Below are 22,006 nucleotides of genomic sequence, written 5' to 3' on the forward strand. Positions count from 1 at the left end.
TGAAAGCACCACAGAACTGCATTCAACTGTGAACACTGAACTAACAAAACATTCAGCAACACACATAAAGGAAAAGTAAGAAATTGTGTTAGTTTAGCAAGAAACTGACAATGAAACGGAACAATTCTCGACTATAGGGTTCATAAACAACTCATGTACAACACATTGAATCTTCAAAGAAGGCTGAAAGCAACAAAGCAACGAAAATCCCAAGCTCGTGGGGCACGACAGAATAAAACGTGTATAAAAACAACAGTCATAATCTGAGAGTAAGCGAGGAAGCTGTTTAATTAGGAGTAAAAGACGCGTCTGTTTTCAGCTGTGGTTACGGTATGGTCGACGTACGTCAATGAAGCAGATGGACTTTCTTCCGATCGTCGGTAGCATGAGTTCTAGGGCGCTTTCCACTCAAATCTTAGACTAGCAGTCCCTAGCTAGTTTTTCTTACCGATAGTAAAGCGAGTGAACCAAACGAACGCGCGCGAAAATTGTTTCCCGCGAGGAGACGCGACACGCGGAGAGAGGCGAAAAGTAACCGAAGGCAGTTTTCGCGCACGCTTAACTGTCCCTCAGAAAAATAAGGGAACCGGACTGCCCGCCGTCTAAGCAGAACTTTTTAAAGCAAAACATGGTTAATCAATGAGACCCTAGGAGCTCGCTTCAAAGGTGTTCATACATGTCAGATCGAACTGGAAGTTGTTTCTGTTTAGGGAGGAAAACTAGACAACCTGGAGAAAACCCTCGGAACAGGAAAGACAAGCAGCAACAAATTTAACCCATCCCCCCTCCCCCAAAGGCTTAGACAGTACCATTTTTCTCCACTTTGTTTTTATTCTGAGCGGGTGGATGCATGCATTATTTCAATTTGCACCAAAGTGCTTTTTTGTTTTTTACACCATCTCAAATAATTTTGCGTTCTATTTAAATTAATATTGTGACAGGAAAAAAACGGCGATTAAATTTGCCGGCATTCGCCAAGTGTCCCCGTTTCCGCGATTTTCTACGCTCATCGCTGCGAATCGCCAGTAAAGTAAACCAATCAGGTTGGGCGATTTTATCACATGAGCTTTTCAAAACGTGTTGATGGAGCCCGTGAACAAGTTGAAGTGCCACATCGCCGCTATCGGCGAAAAAAAATCACCAGGTTTGTCCCCATCAATTGGTGGTGAAAATCGCAGCTGGCGATCAAATTCGCCGCGATCGGCGTATAAAATCGCCAGGTGTGTCGTCGGCTTAAGAGAAAAGTATCTCCGCTGCTCGATAAAGTTTCAGTTTTCTTGTAAATATCGTACGCGCATGATTTCGCAAGTTGGTAACCGGCCCCCCGTACAGTGATAAGGGAGCCGACCGTCCCCAAACGACAGCGTAGGAGGAATGTTCTTGCGTCCTCACAGGGGAGAGAGATTTCCAGTTTGAGACAGAATCTGAGGCTTTTCGCTCGTACAAGAGTAACTGCCAGTCGACCCCACTGTCTCGCGAGGCCCACGTGATTGTGGTAATGTTGTAAATAGTTTTTTTTTTTTTTTTTATTAGAGATGTCCTGAATGAGATATAATAAAGTTATCTTATCTTATCTCGCGTTTCGTTTGGCCAGTACTACGGAACGAAGCGCGCTGGCCAAAAAAATGTGGCCCTGGGGACGGTTTCCTTGGCTACATGTGCTGTATACTGAGGGGTGTATGAAGAGACGCATTTAGAGCAAGATGAATGTACACACGCAAACGCGCTTAACAAACGCTCCTGAATATCGGCCGACATACGTTCGTTCTTCTCGCTTGATTTTCTTGAACGGTTTCAATAGGCCGGATAAGCCCGGATTACGCATACGTTGTCTGAATCCTGTCAATAACGCGCCCCAAGTCTACCTGGCTAGCGGAAAATTTCGAAGCATTGGCGCGAAATATTTGACTCGCCGGAGACTGGGAGCTGGCAAAACCCAAGATGGCGGCTGTGGAAGAGATGAGAACGAGAGTTAGTCTGCAAGAACATGGCGTGATTAATGTAAGTGTACTTCCTTCTGCGTACGTTTTAAAACAAACATAAACGCTTTACCCCCAGTTTGATAAATGTGTGGTTTTTCTTCAGACACACAGCACTGATTTTCCAGGGAACTACGAAGGCTACGATGACACGTGGAGCCAGGAAGAATTCGAAGAGGTTAGCTGTTGTATATAAGGCCAGGCCCATGAAATCCCTGTAAGAATACAGTAAATCAGTTAATATAAAAGGATTTTTTTTATCCAGTCATTATTTGGGAACTTGCTTGTATTGCTTAATTGTATGCTATATTTGTCACTCTAGCAGGGCTGTCAACTCTCCCGTATAATGTGGGAATCTCCAGATTTTGAACCGTATCTCCCGGTCTCCAGATTGATGTCTGTAATCTCCATATTTTGAGCCGTATTTTCTGGTCTCGAGGTTTATGTCTGTAATCTCCCGTATAATTGACGAAGTTTGCCATTTGTCGTAGACTCGACTTTCTAACAAGAAAATCTGAAATGTACAGCGTTGTTTCTGGTACTGTCTAATGTACGTCCCCTCCCCCCCCCCCCCCCCCCTTCTCACTGAACTCGTGAATTTGGCCTTGATGCGACGCCTCTGTGAGGTGCTAAAAATGTTATTGCTGGCCGGGGAAGTGATATTCTGCATATTTGAAGACATGTGAGGTTGACAGCCCTGCTCTAGTCAAGTTGATCCTTATGCAAACCCAGGAGTCAAAATCCCCCAGACAAAACGCCCCCAACAGATGAGACATAACACCCCCTAGTGACCAAAGAAAGATCTTGTCCCTCCCTAAAGACCTATAGGCATATGCAAGGTTCCTTAAATATGAAATCAATGTACTTGTAGTGACTGACAATTATTTTTTAACTGCATCTATCTTTTTAACCACGGTTGTAGTCCAGACTGCATTTTATGCATGTTACGCCAAAGATCTTCAGCGTGGGTTTCCACATCGCTCAGTGTACTGGTGCGTGATTGGCTCTTCGGTGTAAATTGGCATAAAGCGGAGGTAGTGACTAGAGCATAAGATTACATGAGCCTAGGTTTTTGTAAACGTCTTCTATTGAAATGAACTGTTGTTATCCAAAAAAATCCAGGATTTCTCTCCTTCTGAAGGAGTTAGAGTCTACTAGATGTTTGGTGTAACATTGCCCTAGCGTAGCCACTTCAGCGGCCGCTTGGCGTATAACTTTGAAACTCTTGGCGCATCTTTAGTGTGGGACGTACACGGAATGAAGCCTGGGTACTAGTGGGACTGTTGTTGTCTTTGCAATTTGTAAATCTATTCTAACCTTGTTCCCAGTGTCCTCTCTCTTCCTTCCTCAAGAAAGGACCCTGGATGCAGCTAGTCACATGGCACCCAACGTCTGGGTGCTTGACAAAATTGGCAGTAAAGTAAAGTATGTAGTTGTCACTTCTCAGAAAGGGCCAAGAAGCTGGCTGCAAAGTTTGTGACAAAAAGCAGTTTTATAACCAAGCATCTCCACACCACATGTGCGTATGTTTGACTTGGAAGAACTTCGCCTTTATTCCACTCAGGTAGAGTGTTGATTGTGCACAAGAATTACGTTGCCCACTTCTGCTTATTCTCATGCAACAATCAGTCCTGAGAATAAGTGTGGATTTTCAATCTTCTCACGCTCTGGTATTATTTTCAGTTTCAAAATATCATACTCAACATTTGCATTCACTGGAATATTTGCACTGTCAACCAGGAGCAATCCAATTAGTGGCTTTTATGTTTCATAAAAGGATATTCTGAGGTTATTTTCTTCTTCAGGTTTAAATTGCTTTTCTATTTCTCATGATATTTTGCCACTGTGAATATCTGGTAATAAGTTCCTTGTTGTATTTTATCAATAAATTCTGTTTGGAATCATGCTGTTTGCATGCATGACATGTATGGTTAAATGTCTATATGTTAATTTGCCAAAAGTAGTGTGTTTTCTTTGACTTCATTACTTTCACTGAAAAAAAACTAAAATGATTGTGATACATGTGATTTAATGTTTAGGTATAAAGCCAGTAAGATTGGGTGATCTTGTTCAAAACAAATCACAAACTGAAAAGTAATATTGGTTTCTGTTGTAATCATCACAAGCGCCATGTTGATGCCATGTAGCTTTTTTGTTGACTGCCAAGTGCCCTATTTCATTTCAGTAAGAGTGAAGACCAATAGAATTTTGACTGATTTCCTTGCACCTAATGCACAGGTTCACCACTTGACCTACATGTAGCCCCTCAAAGCTTGAATAAGTGATACTTTTGGTACAATTCTACTGTAAATGAATTACTCTGATTCAAGTTGTAGAATAAATTATCAAACTCTGCTTCTTTGTACAATTGTACATTGTACATGTAGATGCAGTTTTATTCGGTCTGCAAAATTTCAATTACAATTGTAATCTCTCACATTTCTCTCACATTTCCCTTGCTTTCATGTTCGCTTTAAATCTGTGTTCGGCTCTTAGCAACCAAAATAATAGAGAAAGTCTACCCCAACTGGGATTAGTTTGTTGTATGTAGTGACAATTGACCAGCCACAACCAGTATCCTTTCTTGAGGGAGAGAGAGAGAAAGATCCTGGGCACCAGTTGATTCTTCAGTCTGTACATGTATTTCAGTGTTTTTTTAACCATGTCTGTTAATTATATTATGTGTTAAGTTTTTTGATTAATTTTTATAATAATATTGTTAATCATGTATAAATTTTTTTTATTAATTTTTATAATTATTAATCATGTAACTGTATAAATTTACAAGGTGTTAGGTGTTCCCTATATACATGTAAATGTAGCAGAGGGATTCTTTCCATCAGCTTAAGTTTATTGTTATTCGTGGATCATTATGTGTTCAAATTCATTACATTTACAAATTAGTGCCCATCATGAGATCAGGTTTTCCGTCAAGTGGGTACTTACAGGAACCTCAAAACCAATAGAAAATTAAAAAATGTCAGTCCAAATTGAGTAGTTCATATGATTGCTTATGAGAGGTGGTTCAACTATAGTGATTTAATTAACTAACCAGGAAATTCTGGTATTTTGGAAAAGTGGTCCCTTATGGAAGGTGGTTACACAGGGGAGAGATTTCAGTTGACTGTATTTAAAATATTATTGACAGTTGCTTAACACAAATTTTCCTTTTGCATTCAGGATTAGATGTTGTTGACAGGGTTGGTAATGATGATTGATGTTTGTTTCTTTGTTTTTATTAGAGATTTCGCATTGATATAGTCCACTTAGGCAAGGACATGTTAGAGTTTGATATGGTTAGTGTTGATGCTTCCATTGCTAATGCATTGAGGAGGATTTTATTAGCTGAAGTGAGTATTTATTTTTTTGCCATTCCATTACACATTGATTTTCAGTAGAACCCATGCTAACTCAAACTCACATTGGAAACAAATAAAGAGTTTGAGTTAGCAGGGTTGGTGTTGAATTTCAAGTATCCTGTTAATAATTATTGTAGTTAATAATTAACAATAATTTAATTAATTATCTTGGTTAATTATCATTCTTTCACAATCAGGAGTTACTGTGGTGAAAATAAGATTGTTTTATAAGAGCCTTTTGACAAAAACATAATTATAGTTGGGAATTTTAGTCAAAAATTTAAGAGCATATTAATTAAGGACAAAACAAAGGCTGAGATCTAGTTAAGAACCTTTCCGTACATTACAATCAAGTTATCAATAAAGATTAAAAATTTGGACCTGTCAATTCTGACATTTTGAGGTTACTGACCATTTTTTACAACAGAGTTCAAGTTGTCCGGATAATTTTTAACTAGAGGAAAGTAAAGTTACATGACTTGTACTCCAAGGCAACCAATATTTTATTTTATATCCACTGGGTAGCGACTTATCAGTTGAATAAAGTTATCTGTTTGTGAAACAACTGGGGTCTGAATATAAAAAAAGGTAGCAATAACTGAGCAGAAATTTTTTAGGAGAAATCACAGTACAAGTATTACATGTGCAGTACATCTACTCTTGCTCTTAATGGCAGAGGAAATCAGGCACAGGTCCATACCAGTTTACACCATTTTACAGTAAACAGTCAGAGTTTTTACAATAAAAAGACTGTTTTAGAACAAAAGAGAATTTCCAGGAAAATGTGTCAGAAAATCTGTCAAAGTAACTCAAAAACCCAGGAAATGGCACTTTTCAGGAATTAAAATTTAAAAATTTCCTGCTCATTGGAGCATGCCCCCGGATCCCCCTAGAACCTTGTGCTTTTGCAAAATTGGTGCATGCATCATTGGAAAATGGTCACATTTTTTCCTGGATCTGCACATGGGCATTCTTTTATATTTGACGTGATATCTTTGAGATGTCAGAAAGGGTAACAATTTGGTGAAAAAATTGGTGTGTGAAAGGGTAAAGAACTCAATCCCAGGCAAATCTTTCCTGTATGCTCTGCTGTGCTGACCTATTTTACTGCATCCTTTCAGGTTCCAACAATGGCAATTGAGAAGGTTTTTATTTATAACAACACCTCCATTATCCAAGATGAGGTAAGCTGAACAGTTAAAGTGTACAAGTCATCACTGAACCCATACTGTATACATGTACAGTATACATTTTTTTCATACGGGTATGCTGTATATGTAGTCATTCATGACCTAATAGTCTATTTCTGTATTCCTGTAGGTACTGGCTCACAGGTTAGGATTGATTCCAATCTATGCTGACCCCAGAGAATTTGATTTTAGGTTTGAAGGTAAGTTTTTACTTTAATGAAGCTTAACAGAATGCTTGATTTCTTGTAAATTATTAGACTACAGGATTTTCTCACAGTTTCTTTGTACCGTGACTTTCATAATAAACTTAACTTGAAATTAGCTTGTAAATACAGTGTATGTCTATATAAATTTATAGAGTGGGATTTTTCTACTCCCTCCCCTGCTAGAAAGAAAAATGTCATCTCCAATAACCAAACAAATTATGAGACAGCATACATGTGCTTTAATGTTGAAAAAAAGAATTCTTCTTGGCATCCAAGTGACACAGAAGTACACCCTGTAGGTGATATTGCCTCTTCAAATCGTACTGACAGGAATGTTACAAACTCGGTTTGAGGCTCGACACAATTAGGAGCAAGAGACTGTAAAACATAAACTGTTCAGCTGTAGGATCTATCTTGAAGTGTAAGTTTGATAATTAATTTATTTTGATACTTTGGTATATGACACAGGAGATGAAGAAGCAAATGAAAACACAACATTGCAGTTTGATCTGAAAGTCAAGTGCATTAAAAACAAGAGTGCACCAAAGAATGCAACAGATCCTGATGAGTTATTTATACATTCCAAAGGTGATGGTTTTTTTTTTGTTTTACATTAATTTATGTTTTTTTTATTACATGTATTGATTTTACTGCACAAATGAAAACATGCCAGACTTGTAGGGGAAATGTAACATGATATTGCAGATGACACTGCAATGGACTTTTAAACTTCTAAAAATGCTCCAAAATATTAATTTTTACCTTACTTATTTAATTTATCACAACATGAATTGTTACGTCGTGAATGTTCTGTGTTAGAAGCTGAAACTGAAACTGAATGTACCATATGTAATGGACTAAATTAGCTTTGCCATGTGCTGTGGCCGATGTAGTACATAAACAATAAAATTTACAAGATATTTGTACAACATATTAAGTATGTCCTAGTGAATCCAGGCTACCTGAAAACCCAGCTGCATTAGTTTGTAATTCAGAAAACCATCACTCAAAGCACTGATGTCCCTTGAGAAAGTCCCTATACAATCTCCGAAGACACTCAAATGGACCCCAAGAAGCCAGCCTCTAGAATAGCACTGCATAAACACAATTTTGTAGGTTTTGACCAGTAGTTTAATTGCAAGTTGACTGTCAGCAGTGTTAATTCTCTGAATTCTGATGTGTGCAGGTTGAGCTCAAGTGACTGCCTACGTAGTCTAAACTTGTTGATTTCAAATTGGCTCAATACAGTACATTGCTTAGTTTTAGCTAACAATTCTTTACGGTATAAAGAAACTGTTGTCAATATTATTGTAGACATGCAAACTCACAAGTATTGTCCTTCCTTTGTCTTGATTTTCATTCAATACATGTCAATAATAAATGAAATATTTGTTAGGTACATGTAGTTACCCTGTAGTAAGCTTTGTCGTGTGTTTGAAATATTTCACCCCTGAAATGTTGACTCATATCTACTAGTAACTGTATGTACAAAATAATTATTTAAGGGTCTTCTTTTTGCTTTGAAATAACAGTTACTACTGATCTGATGAAATGGGTGCCTATTGGAAATCAGGCCAGAAAGGTATGTATGAAAAGGAAGAAGAACGACAAACTAGCAATAATATTGTACAAGGAAAGAAAATAATATTGTAAACTAAGAAATGAATGAAATCTAATGTATATGTACAGTATATATCTCACAAGAGAAACAGAAACAGAAAAGGAACTGTTTTCTGACATTTGTTTGATTTGTTTTGTGAAACATCAGGGGCACCCAACAACAGTTTTCTCTCAAATCCTTTGAAACACAATTTTACGCTATCTGGAGTGCCTTTAAAGTTCTGTAGGTTCAATTCAGGCTGCGCTATAATATTTTTATCTGTTCGGTCATTCTAGGGGAACTTGAGTCTTTTCGAAATCACTAAGGGCATTTTTGTCCATTTCTTGAAAATCTTAGGTCTTATTTCCTTTCCGAAAATCTTTGCTGACCTTTCTTCGGTACCTGAAACCAAATTTTTATTAATCCAAAAACAATAGGCCTTAAATTTCCCATATCGCGAACGTTCAAGGTGAAAATTCCCTTTAGAAAATTTTAGGGGATTAAGGGCCTTCCAAACAGATAATTTACCGAAACAATCCATTGGGTGCCCCTGAAGCATGATGGTGAGAGTTTAACTTGCTGAAGGTGAAGAGTCGTTTGAAGATATACACACATACTGTATAAATAATTCAACATTAGTGCAATGTATATTACACTGTAGGGCATATTATTTTAAAACGTTTGCATTTTTTTAAAGTTTTTTGTAGACTCACTTTCCTGAATGTAGTTGACCATTTACCCCTGAGTACAGAACATATATGCAGCACCTTGCATTTTTTGAAAGGTGGACGCACTCACATGTAAAAATTGAAAACTCAAAAGTTAGAAACTTATAAGCAATACTACCAGAGTTACTATTAATAATTACATGTACTGTACATCACACAGGTCTGCTCGCTAGCTCTCATTTGGCTATGATTACACTGTATACTTACTGCATCAGTATGGTCCTACTATTGACTTGTCACTGACAGTTAAACAGTTAAAGAACATTTTCTGTGTCAAATCATCTGCAGTTATTGCCTACAGTACCTTTTAAACATAGAGGAATATTCTTATTCAAACTCAACTCTTCTAGCAACTCTGACATTAAAAGTTTTCTCCATTCTTGATAATGATGTTGGATACATTCAAACGTCGAATAATGTTACTTTTAATTTTTCTTGTTAAATGCTTTAACAAGCAACTGACCATCCGATCTATGAAGTATATTTTTGTCTGTTTAAAAGGTAGGCAGGTATTGTAATGTGTATATAACATTTACCACAACTCCGCTTTTTATCATCTATGTAGTATGGCCCTCGGGATATCAGACCTGTGCTGGATGATATACTGATTGCAAAGCTGAGACCAGGACAGGTACATTATATAGTGTACACACATTATTTTAATTTATAATATGGCAATAATGTGGGGCTACTGTACCATAGAATGCCAGGCAAAAGTAAGCTGACAGTCTCTTTTGAATCTCGATTCTTTCAAGAATCTCGATTTTTTCAAGAATCAAGAATGTACATGTATCAATTGATGATCAAGGATGAAGTCAAGAATCAAGACTCATAAGACTCGTAAAAATGATGAGCTAGACACTGGAGCGATTCCTTGATAAACTTATGGAGAAAACTGGAGCATATGTATAAATCTTATAGCCTTATACATGTATTTGCAAAATCTTCATGTGAACTGTTCCTTTAGCTGTACAATGTGACATGGAAAAGTAAGACAAGTACATGAAGCAAGTTGCATTCATGATCAAAATAATTAATGCACCTCTTACATGTAAGATTTAATTGTGTGATAAACAAAGTGTTTGTAATTCATATTATTTACTTGAAAAAATTATTGTAAAAAGCCGACCTTTCGGCATTGTCATGACACCATTATCAAGACCAACTTACAAATTAATTTTGTAGCTAATTTTGAAGCTTAAACTGATATATTTTACGTCCCACATCATTTGAAAGTTAGTCTTGATAATGGCGTCATGATGATGCCGAAACGTCGGCTTTTTACTATAATTTTTGCTTGTTTATGCATCAGCAAATCGCTTCTGATCAAATATTATTTACGCATTTATTTTCTTTTATTGTTATATTTTTTGTTTTTGCTTTTAGGAACTTGACCTCAAAATGCATGCTGTTAAAGGAGTGGGGAAGGATCATGCCAAGTTCTCTCCTGTTGGTATGTTAAGACCCGCAGGGATGTAACTAGCATAAGGCAAGACAAGGCTCTCGTCTAATCTAAGTTTTATCCCAAAATTAAAAATATAAATTGTAAAATACAGTAAGTGTTAGTTGAAAAATTATTTAATAATTCCCAATTAGTACATTATTATTTTTGTATAAATGCGATTACATCCTGTTTCAAAGGCTTAACCCTCATAACGTGGGAGAATTAAGGGAAAATTTTCAATGATTCCAAAGGGCAATTTGTTCAAAATTAAATGCGAGTGTCCTTAAAGGGGAAGTGTCATGATGGGGTTTTTGACCACTATTGTTTAAAATGATGAAATAAAACCTTCACATGGCTACAAAATAATTGTAGAACAACTAGAGGAAAGAAATCATCTTACCTCTTGAAAGGAACAACTCTTTATCTCTTCTAACACATTTTGGAAACAAAAATAAAAATGAGAACTCGAAAAACGTTAGCCTAACCTTTTTGAAGTTTGAATCCATTCCTACCTACTCTGTCTCTGGCCAGAGGCACTAATCGACAGTTTTATTACACTGGGGTAAATTTATAGCAAAACTAGACAATTCTTTTTTTTGTTTGTTTTTTGTTTTTTGTTTTTTTTTTGTTGTTGTTTCTGTTGACTGACAACCATTGTTAGGTATTGAAATGACATCAAATTAGCGTGATACTTCCCCTTTTAGCAGTCATTCGAATGGTGAGTTGGCAGACATCCAGATCCGGCCCTGTTAAAGTCGTAATTTTCATTGTCATGCATCTGGAGCCGGCCATTAGTTCTCGTTAAAGTGTATATGACACAAAATCTTTTATTAGCTTATTAGGAAGAGTTTTAAAAATGATGAAAAATGGCATTTATTTTATTGCAATAGCATTCTTGGTTGCCAATTTATTCAAGATATAGGTTTATACAAATTAGACAACTTGTGACGTCACAAGACTGACACAAAATGAAGGGAAATCACAAAATTTGGAATATCTATGCAAATACTACATCTACAGGGTTGAAATTTTGCAGGGTTGATGTGCTGACAAAACTACACATTGTGATAGTGGCTATAATGCCACCATAGCAACGTACTCGTTACCAGACCTCTACCTTCCCAAAATGACAAATGCCTTATTTATTGCTCCACAGTCAAACAGAATTTCTTATACTTGTGCTGCGTAATGTCCATGTTCCCTCACACTCACTGAATAAACATCAAGAGCAAAAAGCGCTTCTTGAAAAGGGAAACTCTGATTTTATCCTTTGGATGGTGAGGGCCTGGAGCCCATTGTGTTCCCATGGAAATGTCATAGTGGATCATGAAACTTTGTGATGAGTATAACAACTCTACAAAGTTTCAGTTCTATAAAGAAAAAGGCTTAAGAGATGTTCCATTTTTTGGAAAATGAGGGAGGATCGAGACCACTGGTCTGGCCTATTCATATAATAGAATATTGAAAGCACAGTCAGTAGACTGGCGTACAGAAAAATGATGGAAACTTTGAGCTCCTGCATCAGGCCAAGTTGGAAACACGGACGGGCCTTGATCCACAGGCTATCCTGATGGACTAACTCCATGAGCTACCCTACAGATTAAACCCTACGAAGTACTCTATGGACCAACTACCAAATGATAACCCAAGAGATTGATAGCTCAAAATCTATCCTATATTTAAGCCCACAGAACTGAATTCTTGCATGTTTTTGAGGTTACAGATCTAGATCAGGAGGGAGTGAAGGTTTTCCTCCCAGCATTTTGCCAAACAAAGTTTATACTTTGTTCTCTTTTACATGAAAACTTGTGGCCGAATGGTTGTTTTTATTCTATTGCAGCCACAGCTTCATACAGACTTCTTCCCGAAATAACAATAGTAAAGCCTTGTGAGGATGAGCTGGCTGACAAGTTGGTGGGATGCTTTTCCGATGGTGTTATAAAAGTGGAACATCAAGATGGTATGTCAAATGTCACTTGACTGCCAGATTATCCTGTAATTGACAATAACATTATTGACTAATATGAGCGAGGCAAGGTTTTTTCGTGAGCAAAAACTTATTGGTCATCAGACTTAAGGTGCAGTTAAGATACACTGTACGGTGTATTTACTCTTTTTACCACAGTGAATGTCCTGCAGTACAGCTGTAACAGCTTTGTAATGTACTAACCTACAGTGTTGACAGTTGTGTCATTGTACCTCGCCGACAATAACATTTACTTCATTCCAGGGTTGCTCCTGAGATATTTTGTCACAGTTATTATGTCCAGGGATATTTGTCAGGCTTACCCTAACATATTTGTAAGGTTGCCTACGGGACATTTGTCAGATTACCACTAAGATATCTCTGGTTACATGTATTAGGATGTTTGTCAGGTTGTACAGTGTACGCCAGTACTATTCATCCATTTACGCCTTAGAATATCTGTCAGTATCGTGTAACTTATGCTAACAAATTGCAGTAGAACTGGTGCACACACATGAGTAAGATAACTCGCTTACAGAAAAATGGCACCATCCGGTTTGCTGGTCCCAGCCGAATTTCATTTTACTTTTGTGTACCTACAATAAACTCTCTCTCTACAACACACGTACCTCTCTAAGGCAGACAACATCAGGTTTGCTGAATTTCATTTGCTTTTCTGTACTTAGAGGGTCTACTTACAGCAAGTTGCAACAAGTTTGAGTCAGCGGGTTGCTACTGTAACTCTAAATTGTTGAGATAATAATTAATATTGTTTACAATGTTTTTCTCTTACACATGAACATGTTCATGAAGGTGTGAAGCGAGCTGTGGTCGCAAATCCAAGAAGAGACACCTGTAGCAGGGAGGTTTTCAGGCACGAGGTTAGTTCTTTCAAGTACCAAAGGACATGTTTCCATTGATAAAAACGTAAATCAAGTCTCAAGGTCTGAGCGGTTTTCAGTTGAGTGTTGAAAGGAATTTCGCGTTTGCTTTGGGTTTTGCTGTGCTACGCTTTGTGATTGGTCAACAAAACCCGCGCCACTTTCTCAACCAATGAGAAACGAAAACCAAAGCCAATTGCGTTTTCCCGCGCTTGGCGCCGGTGACATGTGTTTGTTTGAAGTTCTGGTTGGCTAATTGCGCGCTGTTTACGTCTGTTGTGATTTGCCAGATTACGTAATTACTTTGGTTTTGATTTTACGGTGCCCAATTCACCGTACCGAAAAAGATGGCGACTAGTACATTTACCCATAATTCTAAGCGTACGAAAACCCTTAAAGCGCTATAAAAATTCACAGTAAAGTTCTAACCTAGCATACACAATGGTGTTAGTACAGTGATGGAACTGGCAAAAAATGTGGCTTGCTATGTGCCTATTGACTGTGTTAGGTTCGCAAGGTATTGTGGTAAAATGTACAGCCGCCATCTTTTTTTCCGTATAGGGGATTGAAAACCGCTCCAATTCCCCCTCCAAATCTATACCTGTAGTAGAACCGCTGCCTTGCGACTCTTTCATAAAGGGACATGTTGCGAATACTGTTTCTGCATGGCAAATCAAATAAGACAATGCCTGAACAAAATATAGGATGAATACTAAACCGAAAAAAAAATGCAAGTTTGCAGGACGCTGCAATCACTGTCTCTATACAACAACAGCTTTACAGAATTATTAAAGTTGTTTTTCTTTTTCTTCACATTCCTACGTAAATTTCTTGTTTGTAAATCTTTCCCAATGCATGTTATTTTTTATCTCGGTGATAAATTTGTACTAAAGTCGAAATATTGTCGCTCGTCCCGTCCTCTTGCGTCGTTTTAATCTGAGATGCCTTTTTTTATTTAGTATTTATCGTATGTTTTCGCAAGCCTTTGGTTGGAAAAGGAATCTCATTTATGTGTTACAAATACTAGCTTTGAATTTTCCAAGCATTATAATTTCGAAGGGCCTAATAGACACTTAACAGATGTTTTGTAGTTTATGGTAATTTTTTTTCCATTATGTTCTCGTGCTCGTCTTGTCCCACCTCGACTAGCTTTTTGGTGCTATTTGTGGGACAAGCAACTTATATCATCAGAATTTGTAAATAAATTGTTGTTGTTGTTGTTGTTGTATGTAAATACCAGGCATCAGGGTTAGAAGAACCAAGTTTATTTTATAGTTAAGTACGTTTTTGAATTTATTTGTCCTTTACAAACAATAAGCCAAGACAGTCTGCACTGTGCCCACCCCTTGATTCCCCCTCCCCTCCCCCCTTTCGCTTTGTCTCGCCTACAATCAACTGTCTTTTTAGTAGTTTACTCGTGCAGAGCTATTTCTATTTTTTGTTTCAGGAATTGAAGAATCGAGTGAAGCTATCACGGATTAGAGACCATTTTATCTGTAAGTTGCTGCGATAATTAAGAACGTAATATACAGACTATTGTTGACTGCAACAAACTTTGATATCTTTACTAGCAGTTGTGACCAAGTTTAGATTTGAAACAAACTGTTTGAACCTTTTTAAAGTCACGAAACCACTTTTGTGATGCACTTTCAAGCAGTCATACACTGCAACCCAACCAAACTCCATGCAGCGAATTCATTTTAACGAGCTTACGCGACACGACCGAAGTGGAGTATGGGTAGCTGTGGCTGAAATTTTACTGTTAACAGTACAAAAGGATGGGATAAAATACCATAAACATTTGCGCCTGTGACTTGTTTTTTGGAGGGTTGAGCCATAGCGCTGTTTGGTAAAGCTTTTAATACTTGATGATAATTTATTCGGCGATTTACCAGTGGCGCCTTCGGCTTGTTTTCTGGAGGGTTGTGCCATAGCGCTGTTTGGTAAAGCTTTTAATAGATTGTTTTCATTCACGTGACTACCGGACATATTGGTTTACTGAAACAAAAGAAAGTAGTTACATAAAAATATAGTTCAATTCCCAGAGGTTTAGTTTGGGACACCAACATGGCCGCCATTTCTTTGTTTTGGGACACCAACATGGCCGCCGTGACGTCATGTGAAAACCCTCTTGATGATAATTTATTCGGCGATTTACCAGTGGCGCCTGTGGCTTGTTTTCTGGAGGGTTGAGCCATAGCGCTGTTTCGTAAAGCTTTTTATACTTGATGATAACTTATTCGGCGATTTACCAGTGGTAAATCTAGAGTCTTATTTAGCCCGCGGCTTAAGACAATCAGTGGGCCTCCAAATCTGTTTGTAAGTGGTTTATTTTAACTAGATAAATAGTTTTCTAGTCTGGGATGCCAGCCTTCTTGTTACCGTCAGAAGCAGACAATGTTTAGATATGACTGTTGGCAAAATTGAAAATGGCTTAGAACGTGGTTTTGTTAAACATCGTCTAAACTGTATTTTAATAACCGACCCTTTGTGTTTAAAAAATGATCCTCGTCTGATTACCAAACTCTTTTCCTTTTCTTTTGAAAGTCCAATGAAATGTTTTGGGAATACTTAACTGATTAAGCTCGTAAATCAAGCTTTCAAAGCCAGGGGCTGTAAATGTAACGCAGCTTAATTGAATAACAGGCTGTTAAGCGAAGCTAAACTAAAGGTAAAAGAGTAATAGTTTATTTTTGCACCGTTTAGTTTCAGTGGAGTCAACTGGTGCTCTTCCCCCAGATGTGCTCGTCTGCGAGGCCATCAAAGTGCTTCTAGGGAAATGCAGGCATTTCCTCTCCGAGTTAGACAGCCATTGTATAGATACCTGACCAATGTGTATTCATTCCACTGAGAAGAAACAATCAGTTATGAGAAAAAATAGCTGCTTAACAGCAGCATTCGACAGCGCTTCAATACCAAAGAAAACCAAGGAGTGTATTTTTTATTTGAAAGCACGTTACACAGGTCTTTTCATGATAACTGATGTTGCGGAGACTTGTTTCCAACTGGAAAAGAATCAGGAACCATTTAATGGCGTTAGTTCTTAAGAATGCTGGCCAATGAGAGAAGTCAACAGGAACGTCCTGTGTCGCTGTACATAACATCTTGGCTGCGTTGGTCGTCTCCCACCGGCCATGTCTGACGACGCAACTTTTTCCCCAAAACTTATCTACCGATGAGATTTTTTAGAAAGGTGTTTTACCAAACTACGGAATTAGTCAATGTTCTTCCCGCCGAAGCAAGAGGCGGTAAAGGGGTTAAGTAATGTTTAAAACACGAGCAGCAGTGCTTTATCGGGATTTAAAACCACGGGGCGCAGCCGAGTGGTTTTAGACCCGATACAACACGTGCTGCGAGTCTTTTGAACGGCTTCAAAAACATTCCTGGAAAAGCGTGTGTCAAGAGAGTTCATAACAATGATGCTTTTGTGAACGTTGGAAATTAGCATACGAGAAAAACATTAAACACCGCATACTAATAACGAGGTTTTATCGGGTTTTAAAACCACTCATTGCACGTGATGTTTTATCGACCATTTGACAGGTCAATGGGCTTATGAATTATTAACGAATTTTTGAAACTTTATTAAGTAGCACGACGTCTTCCAAATTTTGTTTTCGTCGCTTCAACTCTAAACCGGACACCAGCGAACCAATACGGTTTTCTTTTGCCAATCACACTGTAATTTTTAGTCAACTAGTTGTGCCATCTTTTTCCCATGTTGTCATATTATAAAAAATAAACGCGAAAAGATAATCTACGTACACATGTTTGTTGTTTGTTTTGTTTTGTTTGTTTTACTGCGAAGTTTAATAACTAATTTATTTTTTTGAGCATCCAAGTTTGTACTCGTGTGGCGTTTTTGTTTTAATGTATTATTCATGATCTGTATTGTTGAGTTTGTTACAAACATGAACTTCATCAAATATCTTGAGTTTCCGACGAAAGTAGAACGCATTACCTTACGTATGCTGTTTGGTTTTTTGATAACTGAACGGTACAGGGAAACCCGCGTGAAGTTTGTCATAAGATTTACACGTGGTAAACGGCAGTGTGCCTCGCTTCGGCTTACATGACGTAGATTATCTAAACGTCAGGACCCGCGATCTTTCTTATGTTTGTCAAAGTTAAGATGAATCCAAGGTATTGTTTCGTGGCAATATGCTTTTGTAGTCCAACAAACCCTTAAGGTTCAACTTGATTGACCAAAATGGCATGAATCGGGTCCCAGATGCCCGGCGTTAATCATTACCATGCTTTGTAACAGTTTCAAAATTGAGGCGCCCATTCTATTGTGTAAAATCTGTTTCCTATTCTCTAGCTAGTTTCAGCATTTATACATTAAAGTACTTTTTTTCAGAAGAGAAAACGATCGATGGAACCTGATTGACCTTTTCAGGTTGTGGGTGTAGATTCAAGAAGTCCTCAAGTGCGCATGTCTATAAAAAAAAGTCCTTCTTATCCACTCCCTTAGATTATTTTCTGTCAGCTAGCTCTGCCAATTTATTTAAGGTCGCGTTCGATTGACTGTATTCCGGTATAAGAATAAGCGGAATAGCTGTTAAATTTCTCGTTTTAAGTGCATTTGGGAAGACATTTCTGTAAACTTTCACTGACACAGGATAATTTTAAAGCGATTTTGTACTTCAGTAACTCCAAAAACCTCTCCTGAGGGATTTCTTGTCATCATTGTATGTATTCCTACTCCGGAATAGAGTCAATCGAACGCACCCTAAAGCGCGGCCGGGCATACTTGAGAATATATTTCAAAATTGCAGCCTCGTTCCCCATTATAGACCCTATGGAAGAATGGCTGACATTTTAATATTCTTTTGTTTGCATTCAAATTAGCCTTACTAACCTCGTTCTTGAGTTATTAAAAAAACAAAAGGATATTTCACTTGAACAAGGCTAGCGGGCCCATTTGAATGCAGACAAGCGGAGTATTAAATGTCAGCCATTTTTGCACAAGGAGCTCTTCCCTTGTGCGCATGACTGACCGTAGCCAAGCCCAGAGGATCTGGGGTCGAGAATACCCTGTTCCCGGTCCTACCCTTCAAGTCCTGCCCGGCGGTCTTACTTTGCGCATTCCTTTTCTGACACTTTAAGCTTGTAAAGACCTGGGAACGAGACTATGTTGGTTGTTCTGTCAATCGATTAAAGTTCCTTTTTCGCGAAGTTCCTCGCAGTTTATTGTCGGATAAGGCAGAATGACTGGTTCTCGCGCGGAGCGCTGGCTGGGTATCTTCATTACGTCTTCACCGTAGTCTCGCCGTAAAATTTCACTCCAGCTTTTAGGAACCGGAAACAAGAACCCCTCGAACTCCATCTCCTTTGAGGGAAATACTTCTTTTATTTCCCTCTGAGTCACGAACAAATCTATCATGAGCCCATCATGCCATTCGCAGTCGTACAACAAGCAGTAACCGTAGCAACTGTTTTTGTCCCTCAGTCGACCATTCCAAGGCCTTGTATAAGACCCTATTTGGGGGTGAGTAGGAGAACTAAGGGAATCAGAGTTGACTCCCGCCAAGAAATTGCTATCTGTCTTGGAATTCTGAAAGAAAATGTCGTTTGGAAGTTCTTTACTTCCAACTGTAAAAAACTTGACGTAGTCTTGCAATGGCATTTCGATATCGACGTCATGATCCCAAGGAACAAATCCTTTATGTCTCGCCGCGCCAATCAGGGTACCATAGCTCAGCCAATAGCGTATGTTGTGTCTCACAGCTATCAAATGGAATATCCTTAACATTCTTACCATAGCGAGCTGCGATTTCCTCATTGTTGTGTTCACCATGTGTCGAATGTCGGGACAATCAAACACGGTGCCGTGAAGGTCGCATTTTCCGCCGAGCTCCGTGTAAAGTTTTGGACACATTTCGCCGATTGGGAGTTTCGTGTTGCACATTTGTCGAACCACGTGTTGGTTCACTGGAGGAGGCCTCCATAGAAAAACGCTTTTTAAGCTTGTCGTAAATACAAGAAGAGAAATGATTAGGCACACTACCAAGACTAGAACGTGACGGAAAACCAAACGCACGACTTTTCTTCTCATTCTGAAATGAGAAACAAAATAAGTACGCTCAGTTTAATACGGGCAATAAGTGAGGGGTATTTGCGGTGAATAAATCGAATGCCCACTTTATGCCTAAAAGTAACGGGATTTTATTTGTTAAACAATAAAAATACGAACAATGTAGAAACTCACACTTGTAATATTTTATTATTGGTTTCCTTGGGTTTATCTATTGTTCGGTGTTGGGAAGCGATACAACATATGCGTTATTTACGGGAATATTCGAATCAAAGGGATAAAAATATTAAAAAGTTCAATGGTTTGTCCTTCTATTTATTTTTAGTATAATGCTGATCTAGCTCTGATCAAATGTTGTTTTCTCCTGGTATAGATTTGGTATAAGTAGGTGTGCTGCTTTGGATTGTTTCCCAGGAAATTGATCCTTCTACCAAATGTGTTTAAAATAAGTTTTTCCTCAATAACAATACATTGTTTACATAAGGTCAAGCCGTAATTTATTGTATCTGACCTTAAGTTAACCTTTCACTGGCATTTGCCTGGAAATGGCCACCCTTCTTGTTTTTTATCGTTTTCTAGTAAAGATATTCAGTGTTTCTTACCGAATCTATACCAGCCGATATCTTGTTATTAAAGTTAGTTTTTACTGTATTTATTTTAATAAAAATAATCTTTAGATCTTTTCATTTGAAGGTGACCGTCAATGTCAACACTTTTTGTTCTGTAACCACGTACTGTATTTTTAATAAGGTAGCTGAAAAGTTGTAAACACGTACACCTTAATTTATGAAAATAGGCGTGGACTTGTAGTACCGCCTTTCTTCTTGGAAAGTTGTTGTTTTACAACAAGAACACTGCGTGAAACTTCATTCGAGTATATTACAAACTCATGATTGTCAATGTGTAGTTTTTATCGATACAAATATTCATTGTAATTTTTATATTTCTCCCGTTGCTTTATTTTGGTAGGACATATCGAAGAACTTAGTGAAAATCTTGAAATAACAGTACATTTTTCACAGTAAATAAAGGGAAGGTACCCATTACCAATTCCAACACTAACCAATCATAGAAGGGCTTACGTAAGCCTATGTTAGTAGTTGATGAGTTTTTGACAGTAGGTTGTCAATCATACTCCAACCAACATAAAAGCAACGCGAGAAGTTCTTCGCTAGAGAATGTTGTAGCTAAGTTGAAGAGTGATCTCGTAAAATACAAGTGACCATTGAACGACAGTTGTGTCTCTACTGAATTCTACTCGCTGGCCCGTTTGAGCTGATTTCCCCTTGGTTAGACGAGAAAAGATCTAACATATTATTTAACACATTGCAACACTGCCCAGATATAGGCATGGTGCACTCGATATTCGTCGTCCGTACACAACAGATATCCTGCGATATACGTAGTTTCGTGTTTCGCGGGGGAAAATGGCAAAAAATAAAAGATCGTCTTCAGCTTTTCTGCAATAAAACCTTAAGGTGCTTTGTTATCAATATGTTGAATAATAAAACAATTTCCCTGCTCAATCTTGCGGAATATCCCCTGATTTAAGTTTAAATATTCCACATGCGCGAGTATGACAAACAAGCGAAAGCGAAAACAAAGGAGTTTGGTCTATGGATTGGAAAAAAAAACGTCGACTTGTTTCTCCTTTGCTCTTTTTCATGCCTTTTTCGTTGGAATTTCCAAACGTTTTGTTTAAGTTACCATGTGCATATCATTTTTTTTTTTTTTTGCTTGCTTGTTCTTTTAATGATTTCGCCGACTTTTGCTCCAAAAAGGACATATTGTTTACTTGTGTTTCCCGTCGATAAAAGCTATCTTTAACCATCCTTGCAACTTTTGAAATATATTTTCTGAACGCACTTGTGGTCTGAGACATCTCTCGCTCTTAAACTGTGGATTGAGAGCCGGCAAATTAAGTTATCACTTAAAGTGTAAAACCTAACTAATATATATGTAAAGATAATTCTTTTTCTGCGTAACTCGTATATGGACCTCTGTATGAACATGGGGGTAATATTCTTCATTCTGGTGAGAAAGGGAAATCCACGCGGGAGCAAGAAATGTTTCTTAGTAAATTCCGAAATGCGCCAGTCTCCACTGAGATCCAGTCGGTGAATTGATAACTTAGAAGAAAGCTACTCAACAGCACTTCGTTGGTTGTTGTTCTTCTCTGGAAATTTTTTATATTAATCTTGCAGGTTTTTAGTGGTGAAGTAAGAAAAACGATTTAAAGGTTACCAACCTGGCGTTGAACTTGAAGATAAGTCGGCCGATATTCATTATAACAGTTCCCAGATCGGCTCTTATTTTTAAACATTTCTGTTATTCATTTGCTTTAATAGCTGAGTCTACAAACGTGTGTTAAATAAACAACAGGTAGCACAAAGCGCGTAAAGTTACAAACTTTTCATCAACATTTGTTGCCCTGGTGTCCATCTTTAAAATGCCCGTACTATCCATAATTCCAGCAAAACAGGAACTTCATTTTGAATACTCTTGGGTGCTTTTGTGAGAAACTCCGGATTACTTTTCATGGCTATCGATCAATCAGTCAATAACAATCATATATTTTAGCTTTATCCGCTGGTGTGACAATCATCTTTCAGCTTT

General features: G+C 37.9%; 2 protein-coding genes across 3 annotated transcripts; one reads left to right on the top strand and one right to left on the bottom strand.

The window, feature by feature from the left end:
* Positions 1-1,920: 1,920 nt before the first annotated feature.
* Positions 1,921-17,113, top strand: LOC146489161 (DNA-directed RNA polymerases I and III subunit RPAC1-like). 2 transcript variants are annotated; one of them, XM_085106606.1, is made up of 14 exons: positions 1,963-2,001; positions 2,086-2,157; positions 3,308-3,543; positions 5,222-5,329; positions 6,460-6,522; positions 6,659-6,728; positions 7,203-7,322; positions 8,267-8,316; positions 9,628-9,693; positions 10,449-10,515; positions 12,347-12,466; positions 13,286-13,353; positions 14,801-14,849; positions 16,060-17,113. In XM_085106606.1, exons 3-14 carry the CDS (start codon positions 3,505-3,507, stop codon positions 16,179-16,181), a joined length of 942 nt encoding a protein of 313 aa, XP_084962732.1. In that variant the 5' UTR covers positions 1,963-2,001; positions 2,086-2,157; positions 3,308-3,504; the 3' UTR covers positions 16,182-17,113. The 2 variants fall into 2 exon arrangements, with proteins under 2 accessions (XP_084962726.1, XP_084962732.1); XM_085106600.1 differs by lacking the exon at positions 3,308-3,543 and having other exon boundaries at positions 1,921-2,001.
* LOC146489162 (uncharacterized) lies at positions 16,060-21,926 on the bottom strand. Its single transcript, XM_085106618.1, has 2 exons — positions 21,639-21,926; positions 16,060-19,412 (listed from the first exon to the last, which is right to left on the bottom strand). The coding sequence occupies exons 1-2, from the start codon at positions 21,674-21,676 to the stop codon at positions 18,503-18,505; spliced, it is 948 nt and encodes a 315-aa protein (XP_084962744.1). The 5' UTR covers positions 21,677-21,926; the 3' UTR covers positions 16,060-18,502.
* Positions 21,927-22,006: the final 80 nt, after the last annotated feature.

The sequence above is a fragment of the Pavona decussata genome, unplaced genomic scaffold (assembly GCF_977016875.1).
Source record: "Pavona decussata unplaced genomic scaffold, jaPavDecu1.1 SCAFFOLD_6, whole genome shotgun sequence".
Classification (NCBI taxonomy): domain Eukaryota; kingdom Metazoa; phylum Cnidaria; class Anthozoa; order Scleractinia; family Agariciidae; genus Pavona; species Pavona decussata.